Genomic DNA, 17,497 nt, shown 5'->3' with positions numbered 1-17,497 from the left:
GTCAATGAGGTTAGATTTATTAGTACAGTACAAATATTATAAATAATATAAACAATGTTATAGTAAATAAGATGATAAATATAAAATGCAAATATGTAGCAAATATAAATAAAATTGTGTAATATTAATGGGAATAAAATATGTTAATAATATATTAATAAAATACATTATTATTATTATATAAAACAAAAATATAAATAATAATTAAATAAATTATTGAATATTATAATATTATTATAAATAGATTCATATTTTTAATTTTCTAAGAATACTGTATCTCACAATCCACCTTCACCTTCCCTTTCTAATGTACAAATTATTGATAAATTATTTTAAATGTACTGACACAAAATTGGGTTAAAAAAAACAAAAAAACAATTTTATTTCTGTTATGATGACATGCTACCAAATGTTATCATGCAACTTCTAGATTCTTTAAGAAGTGTCTTTCAATGCAAGATTTAAAATAAAATGAATGGGATTGTTCCGATGAACAAAAGTGTACAAATAGAGACGAGAGACGAATTTTCATGGCGAGATCAAGCGTATGGTTTGAAGTTGTGTGCTCAAAGCCTTTGGCAGCAACAGTGTCTTGAGTTTGATTCTGGCAGCTATTGGCCGGCAGTTTAAAGACTTGAGAGTAGTCATAACGTGAAAGACTTTCCAGTGGTGAAGTTGTGCAGCAGTGAGGACTTAAGTAGCAGATGCAGGGAGGATGATGGGAGTGTGCTGCAGGAGTTTAGTGGTGAAACGAACACAGTAAAGGTCACGTGAGGGCAGTTTTCCCACATGTCACTGCAAACTAGCCCAAACCAGTGGTCTGGTCAAGAAGGATGTCTGCAAGGTTCAACGTATAATCAAAATGAACCCTGTTTATGTTTTTAATACTTGATTATGATTAATCAGAAAATTAAACATTCCAAAGGAAAAAAATGTCTAGAATAGTAGAACACTTTCCTTTTCAACTGAGCTCATCTAGGTCATACAGAATATCGGGTGGTGTTAACCTATAGCCTAATATCTGTTTAGTCTTTATTTTAGGATGCTGTTGTTGGCATGTACGAGAGTTTGTCCGAATGTGTGTCTCTCTCCCATTTTTTAGCACTGTGACACGAGTTCATGGAAAAAAATGCTCTGTTTTCAGTTAGGCACTACTTTCATTGAGGAGAGAGAGAAGTTTAGGAAATATGTTTATGTTTCTTTGCTCTCCATCACTGTCTGCCAGCATTTTTTCAGACAAATTTTTTTTTAAATTTTTAAATTAATATTTTATATGTAATTTTTAAGCCAGTTTATTTTTTATTTTATTTTATGTATTTTATTTTATTTATTTAATAAAAAAGGTTGAAACCTCCTGGACCAGTTGGAAACCATGTAAAACTAGTAAATCAGCTGGTGCCTCATTTTTTATATATCTTTATTTTATGAGCATATGTGTGTAAATGATCAATTTCACAAGATATTTTTCACTTGCAGACCATGTGTGATGGTGTCCAGTGAGATCACCAGTGCTCTAGCCTCAGTTTTGGGGCTCTTTTCACCCTCAATAGGTATCTGGAGCTCCACACGTTCTCCCGAGGTGGAATGCGCAAAAGAGATGAAGCTCGTATTTCATGCATCACAAAGGGCTACTTCTTTTCTCTGTAGAACAGAAGCAATGTCAATGCCAGGAAAAATTCCCTCCAGGGCCAGGTGCCAAAGGGGATTTGGATACAATGCAAGACTGAAGATTCAAAGGAGAAAAGTAGAAATTGAATGGAAAGAGTCTGTAGCTCCAAGAAATTACAGAGAAATAAAAGTCTTATCTAAAATTGTGATGTTTTGAAGTTATTGCGGTGTAAATGTGACTTTTTATTTGCTGTGAGCATGTGTACACGTCTCTTTCCCGTTTCTCATCACTCTCTTGTTGAACTCTGCCTGCCATCAGCGATTATACAATCACATCTAAGCTCCTCTTGGCGTTTCTCACTGTATAACTCTGGTGTGTTTAACTCACAGATGCTCAGTGTAAAACCACAGCCAAGGCTGATATCGTCCTGCTGGTTGATGGATCCTGGAGTATCGGCCGTTTGAACTTCAAAACCATCCGGGCTTTTATTGGTCGCATGGTGGGCGTCTTTGACATCGGCCCTGACAGGGTTCAAATCGGCAAGTCTGCCCTGCTTCTGTTTACTTCATGTTTTTAGATATGTTGAAGGTATATTCCTGCGTCTGGACTCCAGATGTGAGCTTTATGCAGAGCTCCTTATTAACAGAGTTATTAACAGGAACCTTTACTCTTGCATTCATAATGGCGTGTGCTTCTCTCACAGGTTTGGCTCAGTACAGCGGGGATCCCAAAACTGAGTGGCATTTGAACGCTCACGCAACCCGTCAATCGCTGCAGGATGCTGTGGCCAACCTACCCTACAAAGGCGGAAATACAATGACGGGTACCGAGCTCTTACATAAGTGCTTTATCTGCTCTTATTTGTTTATCTAAATCCCTGAAAACAACATTTAAAGGTGTTGTGTGTCATTGATGCACCTCTAGTGGCAATTGCAAAAAAAGGTAGTCTGCTATCTGTAAAAATCACATGAATTTTCTCCTATATGGGAATTCATTTTTAAAAGATAACTTATAATAAACATTTAAAGACAGACCTACTCTGAGCTGCGGGGTTGCTGTTTAAAACTATATGGTTTTGTTGAAGCCATCAGTCTACATTATTTTTTACATTAAAATATATATGCATATTTTGCATAAAACTTAAAATACGTTGCTTCTTTTAATGCCAAAATTACACACTTCACCTTTAAATCAGTTTCAGAAGTGTTTTGCACATAGAATGTAGACAGATAAGAAATGCATGAATCCACAACAGCCGTTTCTCATAGAGAAATGCAATAGATCTTATAAAATAAGGTGACCGTTCACAATTGACTGTTACGTAATGTGTTTCCAAAGGTATGGCCTTGAACTACATCCTCCAGAACAACTTCAAGGCAAATGTGGGTCTGAGACCCGATTCTCGTAAGATTGGTGTCCTTGTTACCGACGGCAAATCTCAGGACGAGATTGTAGTGAATTCTCAGAAACTGCGTGACTCTGGCATTGAGCTCTATGCCGTCGGTAAGTTCTTCTCTTCTTGACATTGCTGACATACTATCTATTCAGTCACAATGGACTATAACAGTTTGCATGCCAGTGATAGACACTCAACCCAGAGCTCTCCTGTGTCCAAACATCTCACAGCTTTTTATTTGGCAAGACTACAGCTTGATCAATGTCTCTTTGACGCAGCTGAAGTAATTGAGATCTTTCAATAATGATCTCCTCTTGGCTTCTAGGTGTGAAGAATGCAGATGAAAATGAGTTGCGATCCATTGCGTCCGACCCTGATGAAATTCACATGTACAATGTCAACGACTTCTCCTTCCTGTTGGACATTGTGGACGACCTCACTGTTAACCTCTGTAACAGTGTTAAAGGCCCAGGTACAGTCAGTCACATACTTGACTAGTGTTTGTTTTGACTGAAAAACAACCTGTGAATCTAAACAAATCTATCCTAGTTCTGTTCTGCAGACTAGAAATAAATAAAAAAACAAGAACTCCCAAAGCTCCCAAAGTTTGGCTCGGCTAAAACTGCTTGAACTTGTGCCATCCATTTTTGATTTGCACTCTTGTTTTCCCAGACGGTTCTTTGTTTTTTTTTTTACTAATAATCTTGCTGAAAAGACTGAGACGGAAAACTGTAGGTTGCACTCCGATCCTCCTTGGGGGATAGCAGTGATTTACAGAACCATGAAACTTGTGATATATAACCCATTTAAACTTTTGCAAGAAGCTAATAGGCCTGAGGAAGATTTATAGTCTAAGTGTAAACCTGTTTGAGAGCTGCTTGACACCACGGCTCACATTTTTCCATTGCTTTCAATGAACCAGACAGCGGCCCAGGGACACCCACTGACCTTGTGACTTCCGAGGTCACGCACTACTCTTTCCGTGCGACCTGGATGCCGCCTGACGAGCCAGTGGAGAAGTTCCGCATCGAGTACGTCCCTGCCGCTGGAGGAAATATTGAAGTGGTGAGCATTAAAAACACTTTAATTGTGTTCAAATGGACAAATGCATTCATGGTAGATACCTCACAGACTTTAAACTTCTGAAAGTTATTGCACTTTCTTTTATTAGCCTACATTCTCTTGCATCTTGTGCAAAACTTGATACTGTTGAGTGAGCTGCCTTATAACGCAACCTCCTAACCATCACTGAACTTCAAAAACCTCTTATTTGAAACACCCTAAATAGGCAGCAACACGAAAAGACATTAGCATGTTGCTAAGTTAAAGGGATACAGTAGGTCATAGAAATGTTTTAATTTTGTCTTCATTTACTCACCCTCATGTTGTTCCAAACCTGTATGAGTTTCTTTTTTCTGTTGAACACAAAATAAGATATTTTGAAGAATGTCAGTAACCAGAGTTGACGGTAGCCATTGACTTCCATAGTATTATTATTTTTTTCCCCTACTATGGAAGTCAATGATAACCATCAACATTCTTCAAAATATTTTCTCTTATGTTCAACAGAAGAAAGAAATTGATACAGAAATTGAAACATGAGGGTGAGTAAATGATGACAGAATTTAAATATTTGGGTGAACTATACCTTTAATGTCACAACACTAATAAGAATAAAAATATATAACACAAATATTTAAATACATTTTTAAATTAGTTTTATGTTTTAACTATAGTTTTTCATATTGAAAATCTGCATTTCAGTCAGTCCTATACTAAGCTTGTTGAAATAAATTCTATGATTTCATTTTCACAATGCTGCCTTCAAAATTTGCCCAAACAATGTGTCTTTGAGGTTAGTCTAATTTTCTACTTGCATTTTTGAGCATCTTTTGCATTGGGAGTATATCTATGATTCTGTCTAGGTAAGACTGACTTATGGAACAGAATTTATATGTGCCTATCATTTATTTGTTATGGTGCCCATTGCGTGCTTGCTATAAAAGTCGAGTTTGATGAAGAGCAACATTCACATTTAATTTCCATATCTCTACATACCTCTTGTGTAACCTTAATGACTTCAATAAAACAGGGCAACTTTCATATTACATTAATTCAAAGCTATGCATCATGTCATATTTTATTTTACCATATACACTGTGTGCATTTGGGGTGATCTATATGGCTTAAAAGTATCATGTATCATTATGGGCTGAACTAGATCCCATAAATCTCACAACATGCCCTGCTTGTTCGCGTGCTGAATTTTGACCTCTAAGAACCTGCAACTAAAGAGAGATGATTTCAGATGGCCACATACCTCCCCGTTCCACCCCTCCATCTTGTGTAATACCCCTCTCAGCAGAAGATCACCCCTCCCTGATGATGTGTTTCAGATGTTCGCTGATGGTGAAGAAAACACAGTTGTCCTGGTCAACTTGACCCCCATGACCGAGTATGTTATCAATGTCTATGGAGTGATTGGTGAGGAGAGCAGCGAGCCTTTGAGTGGAACCGAAACCACATGTAAGTTGAGCAGATCAAAACCTCTCCTTTTGTTTATGTGAATCACACTAATTCTCCTACTGTTCAATCTCATTGTCTGCTAAAACTCACTACATAAACCATATCTTTATCTCAACCACTGGAAACAGCTGTTTCCCTGCATACTGCTGCTATTTTCACAACCTTGTCTACATAAGGCAACTACTTTCCAGTGGAAAATTGCACCTAGCAACCACCCAGAATACCATAGCAACACCCTAGCATCATGATTTGCAATGAGCAAACACCACTCACATTTGATGTAAATCTTGTAAGTAAATACTGTTCTATTTATAACTGGAATTTCCCACGTTTTCCACCAATTTTTGAAAGGCCGGTCTCGTCACAATGCCAAAAATTTGGCCCAAACACATTTGATGTGTTGGGAGCACACTAATGATGTCTGAACATGTGTCTACAGTAGGTAGGCAGCTCAGTATTGTTTGGAGCAGAGCCATTATGAAACCTCAAAGAAACACTGCATCTCCTTTTTAACACAATTGTAATGCTGGTTTCCACATCACAAATATAAAGCAGCTGTGAAATCTGTGAAGTGGCACCTTGTCAACAGCTTAGTTTTGGTCTTATAGATGGACAAAGTAAACTTGAATGATTTTTAAACAGATTTAAAGTAAGCAGAACATTTTAATTGGCTATTCTCGCTTTATAGTTTGCTTAAGTCTTTTTAAACATTTCTCACTATAATGTTTATGATCAACATTATGAGACCTTATCCCATCGTAAAGAGAGGCTTATCGTTTTGTCATGAGCCACTTGGATGCAATAATCTGCCGTGGTCATTGTGGCTTTAGCTTTATGGTCATTTAATGTGACCGAAACATGAATGTTAATGAGAAATCACAACTTTTTATTGTTCTTTTTCATTCTTATAAAGCTGTTTTGAATGTGCTTCAAAGATAGATTAGATCATTTGAATCTCTTTTCACAGTGCCCCTACCTGCTGTTACCAGCATGACCGTGTACGACGAGGCCCGGACGTCCATGCGGGTCAGATGGGAGTTAGTTGGCGGGGCAAGCGGGTACTTGCTGAACTACAACAGCATCAACGCCAGTGTGCCCTCTGGAAAATTGGAGGTGAGCGCCTGTCACACTGACGCCTTCCAGAACAACCTCCAGACGATCTCTCAAAATTTCCACCTCTGCTTTATTAGACCTCAAGGCAGAGTAAACCCACTTCTGCCAGCGGCCCCTTTAGCATAGCCAGATGGTCAAAGCAAGGAGACACACTGCTATTCAGTTCTATAGGAAAGAAAAATCACAAATAAAATCAATGTGAAACCATTTTAATTCCATATTCTGGCACAAAGTGTTATTGTAGTGTTATTTGTATAGAATTATAGTATTTATTAAAATGTTGAATTAGATTTTATTTTTTAGATTTTCACTTTTGATATAAGTTTTAGTAATATTGTTATGTGCTTTTTTTTTCTTTTTTTTTAAATAAAATATTTCTAATTAGCTAAAAATTATTTTGATTTCAGTTTTAGTAACTTTAGTACTTCAACTTAAATTTGTTTTATTTCAGTTTTATATTGGGTTGCTAAGGCAACATTTCTAGTTTTCAAATTTTTCTCTTTTTCTAACACTTTTTTCCTAATATATTTTTTTATTTCTTTTTATTTTTCAGTTAACAAAAACAAGTTTCAATACTTTAATTTTCATTTTAATAAAAATATATTAACTAACATTAAATTTAGTTGACATAAAGAATTTTCAGTTTTATCAATCGGAAAAAGTATTTTCCAAGTAATCTCCAAGTTACAAAAATACAGAAGTCTGCTATCAATTTTAACTCGATCATTTCGCATCAAAGTCCTTTGTGGCCAAATCATTTAATCTGCTATCCACATTCATTTTATAGCTACAGTATATACTCTTATTGTATGTCAACTTGTATTTATTTCATAAGACATCTGAGACAAAGTTGATAATTAAATGAGGCTTAGTCGAAAACTTAATTTAGTCTCCTGAGCAATAAAAAAGTGGCCTCTGAGCCACTACAAAATTCAGACTCGCCCAAAACACAAGCTTTTGGCAAAAAGGAGATAATGCTGCCTGTTCTGGATCTATCTCCTCCCTGAAGTCATGTACATAATAGAACATAATATAGTTTGGAAAAGTCACAAGCATCATCCCAGGAGATCCGGCTGATCTGATTTAGTCTGGAGGAGACATACCTTAACCGGGAGTGTGTTTATGCCAGGTGTTCCTCATAACAAGTCTTGTCTCGCTGGGCCGTTGCTTCGCTAATGTCCATTCTCTTAACATCCCTCTCTCCGGCAGATGCAAGTTGGTGCAGATGTGAACGATGTCCAGTTATTGCAGCTGCTTACGAACACGGCGTACTCAATCTCCCTGTTTGCTCTACACGGAGCGTCGGCCAGCGAAGCCCTTATCGACAGAGGAGTCACTCGTACGTCTCTCCTCGGATGGTTTCGATCTGTTATTGTCAATTTTTATTGTATGTTTTTTTTTATATCAACTTATATCTCTGTCTGTCTTCTAGTGCCTCTGCCTCCATCGGGTGAGTTGAGAATCTCAGAAGTGACTCACAGCTCCATGCGTCTAATCTGGGATGCAGCTCCTGGAAACGTCAGGAAGTACATCATCACCTACAAGCGAGAGGATGGAGAGCTGAAAGAGGTGATCAAAATCTGTAATTCACACAGCATTTAAGTTTAGTGACTGGTAATACAACATTCCACATATCAAAAATGTCCCATGCATCGTTTGGGACAAAAAGAAAGAAAAATTTCTTTTTTCTGCTGAACACAAAAGAAGACATTTTGAAAAATGTCGGTAACCAAACAGTTGATGGACCCCATTGACTTCCATAGTAAAAAAAATACTATGGAAGTCAATGGGGTCCATCAACTGCTTGGTTACCGACATTTTTCAAAATATCATCTTTTTGTTTTGTTCAGCAGAAAAAAGAAATTCATACAGGTTTGAAACAACTTGAGGGTGAGTAAATGATGACAGAATTTTCATTTTTGGGTGAACTATCCCTTTAATGGAGGGTAGGACTAAACTAATTAATGGAATTAGAATTGTAGTTACATTTCCTATCCTTACTCATTTGTAATCCTTGCATCCTTGTAGCTTGAAAGAAGAGATTTTAATTGCAGTTTAATGGACTGTCTTGTTCTATGATTGACAGGCTTAAGTAGGGAAATAGACCTGAGCTATGCAGGGAATGTGAGACAGATGAAGAGAATCTTTAGCTTTTTGGTCAGAGTTTATTGTGGAAGAGGGTCTTCCATAGAAAGAGTTCATTAGCTAGGACTTTGAAAGCCTTTATATTAATCTCTCTGAGGTATTCACAAACTGATCCTAGTCATATGGTAGGACAAAATCTAGGGGTTTACGCTGAGGACACCACTTCTGGTAATTGGCTCCCCGCTTGCTCTCCTGTCTCTCTGCAATGATGCCTTTATGGATATTTCCAAAGCACTGCTGTTTTGACCAAAAGGCATCTTTTATCTACGAAGATCTACTGAGATGAACCAGTGGAACTATGTGAGGAGATCCAAAAGGTCATGTCCAAGCAAACTTGTTGATAGAATACAGACTGTCTTGTTTATCTCTTCTTGGACGTTCTCTGGAATGAGGTTAAGATGACCCGTTTCACTAAGATGAACTCTGGATCCATCTTTGGAGGATCCATCTTAAGTGTTTATCATACTTAGAGGGTTTGAGTATGACGTGGATGATTCGTTATTAGTTTACAAAATGACTTATGATTTTTGCCTGGTGTGCAACCAAAGTACAGAGGGATCAGAGTCATGTCCCAAGATCTGCTTGCATCAACGCCCATATGTTAAGAAAACCCTACGTTTTAAAGACAAAACCCTAACAAAAGCCTAGTGTGAAGTCAGTGAGTTCATCAACAATGATTCAGAACAAATACTGTATAATGCAATTTAATGGAAAAAATGTGAGTTGCGGTAGTGAATTTGATAGTGTACTTATTTTTTATTTTTTTATTTTTTTAAAAGTAAGTTCTGGTTAAAAAACCACCCAGTTTTCACTCTATTGCACCAACGCAGATTTCAGTCCGTGTGTAACGAATGGAGGCGAGGCGAGTTGGTCTGTCAAAAGCATCTGTTATTTCTTTTCCCTTGACATGTGTTAATGGTAACACTGACGTTGGTGTTTGACAGGTTGAGGTCAACGGTGACATCACCACCCTGGTTCTCACCAGCCTCCGCTCTCAGACGGAGTACGATGTTGCTGTCACTCCCGTGTACGACGAGGGTCCAGGAAATCCCATGCTTGGCAGTGCAATAACTGGTGAGCTTATAATCTTCACTGATTCTCCAAGATGACTCGTTTGACGGATGATGTTGGTTTGGCATCTTACTTCACGGCTGCCGGATTTTGTTTGTTACATTGGTGTAGAACTATGTGACTTACTGGCTACAAGATCTGCTATTTCAGCAGGTCTTTCATGCTCCCCGTCTAGATAATGACTACCATGTGTGACGCCACCCTTACCCAAGCCATGTGTATGTGTTCATGGCTTTTATTTTATCAGTCCCATGGGTGATATCCTTCATCAGTCTCAGCTGATCTGCAAGTCTGTAGTTTTCTTGCTGACACACAACCCGCTTCCCTTTACACAGGAACACATTCGCTTGTCAGATCTGATGGTTCACAGTCCAAGTGTTTGCACCAGTTTCTATGTCACATGCTTTTCTCTGTTGACACACAGATGTGGTTCCTGCACCCAAGAACTTGAGGTTTTCTGAGGTGGGCCAGACTTCTTTCAAGGCCACATGGGAGCATGGAGCTCCAGACGTCGCTCTGTACCGCATCGGTTGGACCAAGAAGGGCGAGAACAACTTCAAATATGTACGTTTGCCAGTTTGTTATTTGTATCAACATTTGTATTTATTCAAAATAAAATAAAATTCTCAGTATGAAGAACTGATTTTAATAATCTAGAGAACATTTTTCACTATAAAGAACCTTTTGTGGAAAGAAAAGTGTACCTTTGATCTAAAGCAACATAATTTCAGTTTTATTGCAAATTTAATGAACTCTCTCAAATAGCATGCGAGGCTCACTAGAATTGATCTTTTATAGGAAATCCTGAGTCGTGAGGAGACGAGCCAAGTTCTGATAGAATTAGACCCAGACACGATGTATGACGTGACTGTCACGGCCATCTACCCCGATGAGTCGGAGAGCGAGGATCTGATGGGGAGCCAACGCACATGTGAGACTAACACACAACACACAACCACACGTGTAGAACACTGACTCTTGTGTACTGGGACAAAAATAGGCAGACACAAAAAAACTGCCTAAATAGCAGTTTGTGTATAAAGGAATTCATTTAGATTAGTCTGTTCAGAGGTGTTTACTTGTGTACAACCTCCTGCTTTATTCGTCTCAACAAATGTATGTTTTGGGGGTGAGGGAGGTGGCTTCCCACTGTGTAGAAATTGTGCTCCGGGCTCCCAAATGCCCCTTGGCCCTCTGAACTGTACCTCTTACCCCCCTAAGAGACGCCCCCCTGTTATAATAATGTGTCAAATACACTACCGTTCAAACGTTTGGGGTCAGTAAGGTTATTTCCTTTTTTAGAGAAATTAATACTATAAAAAGCAAGGATATTAAAGACATTTATAATGTTACAAAATATTTCTGTTTCAAATAAATGCTGTTCTTTTGAACTTTATATTCATTAAAGAATCCTAAAAAAAGTATCACTGTTTCCACAAAAATATTAAGCAGCAGTAAATCAGCATATTTGAATGATTTCTGAAGGATCATGTGATGCTGAAAATCTAAATTACATTTTTACAATATATTCAAATAGAAAACAATCATTTTAAATTGTAATACTATTTCACAAAATTACTGTTTTATTGTATTTTGATCAAATAAACGCAGTCTTGGTGAGCATAAGATACCTCTTTATAAAATATTTGAAAAGTTTTACTGACCCCAAACGTTTGAACAGTACTGTACATTTTATAAACATTAACAAACCTTGTATTCACTTGAATTTAGACTATTGTATATTAACCATATTTGACCCATGTCCCATTTGTCACATGTCTCAAGACTCAGAGCCAGCACATTAACAGATGTTGACGTTACAATAAAATAACATGTTGTTTATCTTTTTCTAGTGTCAAAGCTCATTACACCCGGTATGTTGTTTCCAATAAGAGGAAATGTTATTGTGAATGTAAAATGCTAATGAGGATGATGAACCTTTTAATGAAAAAGGAAGATGACAAACTGCATGTGCATTTTTGTGTTTCATCAGAAACTCATCCACCATCATTTGTCCATCATCAATCATCATTGCCATTTTTTCATCATTGTCATCTTTCATCAGTCATAAACGCGCATGCACAACTTGCCCGACTGCATCGTTTTTGTTGCAAATGATCATTTCTCCATCCCAAACATCCATGCACCTCCTCCATCCGCTTTTCAGGGTTGACTCATGATGCTCAAGTAACCAGCATAATGAGAAGGGTTGGGAATCAATAACAATAAGAATCAGAATAAGGTGTCTATTTTTTTTAACAAAACAAAAATAATAGAATTGAAGGATTTTCATGATCTTTGGTTCTATTCGTGAAGGAATTGATTTGTTTTAATGAAGCAGTTAAAAATCGACCTGAGTTATCAGTTTGAATCAATTTAATGATTCGCCATATTTGTCAGAGTGGTTGTTGAGTGACTAGGTTGGCTGACTGGTTCTTCATAATATGAAAAATTTGGTGTTTTTTTTTCCATTTATTTTTTGCAATAAACTATAAATAATGTGCTTTAAAATAAAAGAAACATTAGAATATATTGCCAAAATCCTATTGTTTTTGTTTATTTTACAATTCGGAACAGTCTTTTGAGTGTGCCTCCTCAAAAACCCTAAAAGAATAAGTGCAATCAGAACCAGAATCGTTAAATTTCTCATGATTCCCATCCCTAATAGTTTTATCTACTGTTTCAAAAGACAGTTTTTGCTGATTGACCTTTCTGTCTGCTCCCAGTGCCCACTGGACCACCACAAAACCTCCAGGTCTTCAACGCCACCACTACAACGCTAACGGTGAAATGGGACCACGCGCCAGGCCCCGTCCAGAACTACAAAATCACCTACCAGCCCGTTGCGGGTGGAAAATCGCTGTCTGTAAGTTCAGTGTCCCCCTTCAACCTCCATTGAGATGTTTTGAAGCAGGGCATAGGCCAGAATCCATTTGATGAAGTTTAAGGCCTTGTGTTAATCATTACAGCAAGCTGCCCGCTGAAAGCCAAATAGGAACGTCGTGACAGAAAGTCATTATCAACACACTGATCTGATGCAAACCATCACAACATGTCTGTTATGTGGCCCTCAGTTACCATCAAGATACAAAACAATCACTGTTATAAAGTTAATGTCAAGGCGCTTGAGATGATCAGTCTAGAGAACATTGTTTCTTTGGCTAACAATACGAAAACTGAACAATGGCGCTTTCACAAGTTTATTTATTAATGCCGCATGCTGGTCACAATGAAAACTGGTATAAAAACTTTTAAGTCATGCGATTTATTCAGCTAGTGCATAATATTTTCTTGCATTTTATTCCACTGCAAATATAAAATCTTTAAAATCATCAAAATGTAATATCTTCAGCTGCTGAAGACACCTTGTCCATGTGAGCTATTGTTTAATGCACTTACATATTGCATTTATGCATTTAACAAATGATTTTATCCAAAGCAACTTGCAAAAGAGGAACAAAAGCGTTTTTTAAAGAGTATTAAACAATATTCGCAATGTATAATGCCAGGTTTATTAGACAACTACATTAGGAAGCAAGCTAGAGAAATGAAGAGTGTTTTTTTGAGTGTGTGTGTGTGTGTGAAAGGAAGTTAACTAGCTACTTAGGCATTATTTTAGGGTACTTTTTACGATTTTTCCCCCATTAATTAGTAGGAAATACTTGACATTATGGAAGCCGTTTCTTTTGTGTTGCACCACATTCAAAATATTTTCTCATTGAACACCAAGTCAAGTCTTTCTATTGACATCTTTTTCAACAGGTTCAAGTTGGTGGAAAAAAGAACAGTATCATTCTTCAGAAGCTGACCCATGACACCCCTTATTCCATTACCGTGGCTGCCGTCTATCGCACTGGAGAAAGTAAAGATATTTCCGGCCAAGGAAAAACAAGTAAGTGGCTCCAAGAGAATCCTTTCAATGTCCTGAAGTATTTTATGACTCCATCCGTGGAGCAAAAACAATGATAAACTCATTTAGGGAGGATGCATTCCATAAAGCATCTGGAGTGTTATGCAATGAAAATTAGATGGCATTATGTAATGCTGTGTGTGGTGTTCCTGTAGAACCCTTAGGAGGAGTGAGAAACCTGCAAGTTTTGAACCCCACCATGACCACGCTGAACGTTCGCTGGGAGCCAGCGGAAGGAAAAGTGAAGGAGTATAAGGTCGTCTACGCACCTGCAGCTGGTGGTGCCGAAAGCATGGTAGGACTGGTAGGACTTCTAGAATCAACTAAAAAATAAACTCATCAAATTTGATGTTTAGATTAATCATAAATATTGATTCGCAGATCTCGAGGGGAAGTGATTTGCAATGTTTCTTTGACTTATTCTGTATGTGCTATTATGGAAACAGGAGCAGGTATCAGGAACCACTACCACCACAGTTCTGAGAGGCCTTCAGGCGGACACACTTTACACTGTGACCTTAATTCCTGTTTATACAGAGGGAGATGGCCAGAGAATGTCCGAGAATGGAAAAACAAGTGAGTTTCTCTTTGAAACGTCAGTGTCTTACTATCAACATCTTGCTTTCACTGATTAAGAATGAAAAAAAGGTGACTATACGGCTCCCTCAGATATTTCTGTCCAATTCTTTTGCCCGTAGAAAGTATTATAAGCTTATGTTCAACTATACAGCTAAACAAAGGTTCTTATGTGCAACTATACAGCCAACAAACTACCAAGAAGTAGTTCTTTGTTAACCTCAATGTGCTGCAAATAGCCATTGAAGAGCCTTTATTTTTAGGAGTGAGCATGCATATTGCACCATTTTGTGATTTATAATTGTTTTGAGGACATGACAAAAAATCCAGTTTGGAAGCGCGATCTGGATTATGCTTTATATTCCTGATGCCAAAACAGTAAAATGGAAATCTTCTTTGCAGGGGCTCTGGGTGGTGTGAAGAACCTGAGGGTCACCGACCCAACCATGACCTCTTTGAACGTCAAATGGGACCCCGCAGACGGGGCCGTGCGCCAGTACAAGATCTTCTTCGTTCCTGTAGCTGGAGGAACTGAGGCAATGGTGGGGCTCTGTCTCTCACAGCTATTATCAGATTAAAAATAATATTTACTTATTTATACAACAAACTCTACCATGACGTGTACTTAAAAGTGTGCATTATAGATGTATTTTAGAAGTACATTTTCCATTTAATTATTATGAAAATGTCTCAATGCAACAAAATTTGAAATTTCCATATAAAAAATGTTTTTGCTACAAACACTACCATGATGTATACTTAAAATTCTACATTACAAATGTGTTTTGAGAAGTTCACTGCAGTCCATTTTCTCTTGTTGTAAATAGGAACAAATACCTGGAGCCCAAACAACCATAGTCCTACGAAACCTGCATCCTGATACTCCATACACTATATCCGTGGTTCCAGTGTATCCCGCTACAGAGGGCAGACGCCAGTCTGAGAACGGAAAGACATGTGTGTATCAACTTTGTAGCTTATTTATCTGTGGACAAACATAATATCTCTGTTACAAAACTAAATGAGCTGACTACAATTTTTTAAAAGCATTTTATTTACAAAAAATGTATCCAAACAGGTGCCTATGATGTCTTAAAATACTAAAAAAATGTTGTAAGCTCATTAATATCAATGTAAATAGTTCAGTACAGTTAAAATGTCTATTTTTAACCTCATATTTGTGTGTACTATGTGCAACTTCAAGGCAGCTCGATAGCTTTTGGAACAGCGCTGTTTCAAAGCATATTTGACAAATTATTGTCTGTCTCACTCTAGTACCTCTTGGAGGTGTTCGAAATCTCCGTCTCATTGATCCCACCTTCACAACACTCACTGCCACATGGGAAGCTGCTGATGGGAATGTGCAGGGCTACAAAGTGGTATACGTGCCCACTAACGGAGGAACTGAGCTCATGGTAAGAATAACTTATAATAATGTTTCTACAGTGTTGATGTCATAAGTGGAAATCTCTCTAAAATCTAATGACATGGCTTGCAGACAGACGTCTATAGACATTATCTTCCCTTAAGGAACAAAGATGAGAGAGTGGTGCAATGTAACTTTAATTGAAGTCTCATTATGTTAAAAAACCAGCTGTGAAAGTTTACAACTGGGAGCACCAATGTTTAGATGGAGCTGGAGTAAACTGTGAAACGGATTTGTTTGGCAAGCTACAAAGACAGTGTTCAGTTTTCTTTTAGTTTAGAAGTTTAATTTTCTATATCTGTTTAGATGGATAGACTTTGTGCAACCGATTGTCATGAAAACAAACTATGGTTCCTTAGTTGGAATTGGTTTGAAGAAGTTGATATAGTGCACTGAGCTCTAGTTTTTATATTCTTTCAGGAACAAGTGTCTGAGAGCACCACAACATTAGTGTTGAGTAAACTCATGCCAAACACAATGTACACCGTGACTGTTTTGCCAGTGTATGCTGAAGGAGATGGACCTCAACTCTCAGAGAAGGAAAAGACTAGTAAGTGACTCCAAAATGACATCAGTCATGCTAAGAATGCATTCATCATATCTGAAGAATGCATGCAAACAATCAATTGAGTCAACTCCGTTGTTGTCTCCTTAGAACCTTTGGGCAGCGTGAGGAACCTGCAGGTTACAGATCCAACTATCAGCACCTTGAACGTACGCTGGGAGCCCGCAGAAGGCAGTGTGCGGGAATACATTGTCATTTACATTCCTGCCGGTAGCCAAGATCAAGAAGTGGTGAGAATGATTTCCATAGATATTTGAGAAATAGCAAAGGAAAACAAAAAAGAGAATTTATCGCTGTAGTTTCACACTGATACACTCTTACCCTGAACATTGATATTTTGGTCATTGTGCTTTAGTTTTGAGAAGGAAAAAAATCTCCTTGTAAACTTGTTATATATATGCATTCTTCTAAATGATTGCTCTTTATATAAACAACACCTGTAAAGCATTTTCAAGCCCAACAATCAATACTGATGCATCCATTCAGGAGTTGCTATCAGGTCTGCTGCAAAACCTGAACAGTATTTTGTTTCTTGATTCCTTTAATTTTGCTTGGGCAGGATCAAGTGTCTGGAACGACCACCTCAACTGTTCTGAAGAACTTGGAGCCTGACACGACCTACACAGTGACAGTGGTGCCAGTATATCACGAAATGGAGGGCAAACCTCTTTCAGAAAATGGAAAAACAAGTGAGTTCATGGTGAAGAATATAGTGTCGTGCATCTTTGGATAATCTTGGCCACCAAATTGAAAGGTTTTTAAAAAGTTGCCAGCCACCGCCAGCGTTTTTGATCATTTTTTTCCCCCCAGTTTCCAAGTTTCATGGCCCTCAGAATATTTAATTGTATGAATATCTGAACATGCCATATATCAAAAGAAAGAACAGACCCTCTGCTTTAAAAAACCCCAAACGGTTTTATTCTTGCTTCATGCATTTTTTGCATCGACACTTGAAAATGGGTCATTTTCATTAAAAAAAACTAACATTTTAAGCAAAAAGCTGAAAAAAATCACGTTTTTGTCAAAGACTACATCTGGTGACTACATCTGGATTAGATTCAGAACGATGATCAAAACATAGATGGAGTAGATCGAGTCCATCATCACCCCTAATGCTTGCACAGTCCTGTAGCTCATCCTGGGTCGAAATTTCATTCAGT

At 37.7% G+C, this 17,497-nt stretch overlaps 1 protein-coding gene across 5 annotated transcripts in view; it reads left to right on the top strand.

Annotated features, from left to right (window-relative positions):
- The window catches only part of col12a1b (collagen, type XII, alpha 1b), a 73,784-nt gene that overhangs the window by 20,695 nt on the left and 35,592 nt on the right, over window positions 1–17,497 (top strand). For 2 of the 5 annotated variants that reach the window (XM_084092109.1, XM_084092113.1), the window contains exons 17-39: window positions 1,999–2,148; window positions 2,313–2,432; window positions 2,948–3,112; window positions 3,331–3,477; window positions 3,928–4,070; window positions 5,402–5,531; window positions 6,499–6,644; window positions 7,854–7,983; window positions 8,077–8,213; window positions 9,734–9,863; window positions 10,285–10,424; window positions 10,659–10,791; window positions 11,714–11,734; window positions 12,587–12,726; window positions 13,623–13,752; window positions 13,926–14,074; window positions 14,217–14,346; window positions 14,749–14,888; window positions 15,174–15,303; window positions 15,622–15,761; window positions 16,193–16,322; window positions 16,428–16,567; window positions 16,897–17,026. In XM_084092109.1, the coding sequence (XP_083948235.1) occupies window positions 1,999–2,148; window positions 2,313–2,432; window positions 2,948–3,112; window positions 3,331–3,477; window positions 3,928–4,070; window positions 5,402–5,531; window positions 6,499–6,644; window positions 7,854–7,983; window positions 8,077–8,213; window positions 9,734–9,863; window positions 10,285–10,424; window positions 10,659–10,791; window positions 11,714–11,734; window positions 12,587–12,726; window positions 13,623–13,752; window positions 13,926–14,074; window positions 14,217–14,346; window positions 14,749–14,888; window positions 15,174–15,303; window positions 15,622–15,761; window positions 16,193–16,322; window positions 16,428–16,567; window positions 16,897–17,026 (3,051 nt within the window). The remainder of the gene's footprint in view (window positions 1–1,998; window positions 2,149–2,312; window positions 2,433–2,947; window positions 3,113–3,330; window positions 3,478–3,927; window positions 4,071–5,401; window positions 5,532–6,498; window positions 6,645–7,853; window positions 7,984–8,076; window positions 8,214–9,733; window positions 9,864–10,284; window positions 10,425–10,658; window positions 10,792–11,713; window positions 11,735–12,586; window positions 12,727–13,622; window positions 13,753–13,925; window positions 14,075–14,216; window positions 14,347–14,748; window positions 14,889–15,173; window positions 15,304–15,621; window positions 15,762–16,192; window positions 16,323–16,427; window positions 16,568–16,896; window positions 17,027–17,497) is intronic. The other 3 variants (XM_084092110.1, XM_084092112.1, XM_084092111.1) reach the window with 3 other exon arrangements.

This window comes from Abramis brama (assembly GCF_963993115.1).
Source record: "Abramis brama genome assembly, chromosome: 18".
NCBI lineage: Eukaryota > Metazoa > Chordata > Actinopteri > Cypriniformes > Leuciscidae > Abramis > Abramis brama.
This window is presented reverse-complemented; position numbering and strand designations above follow the sequence as displayed.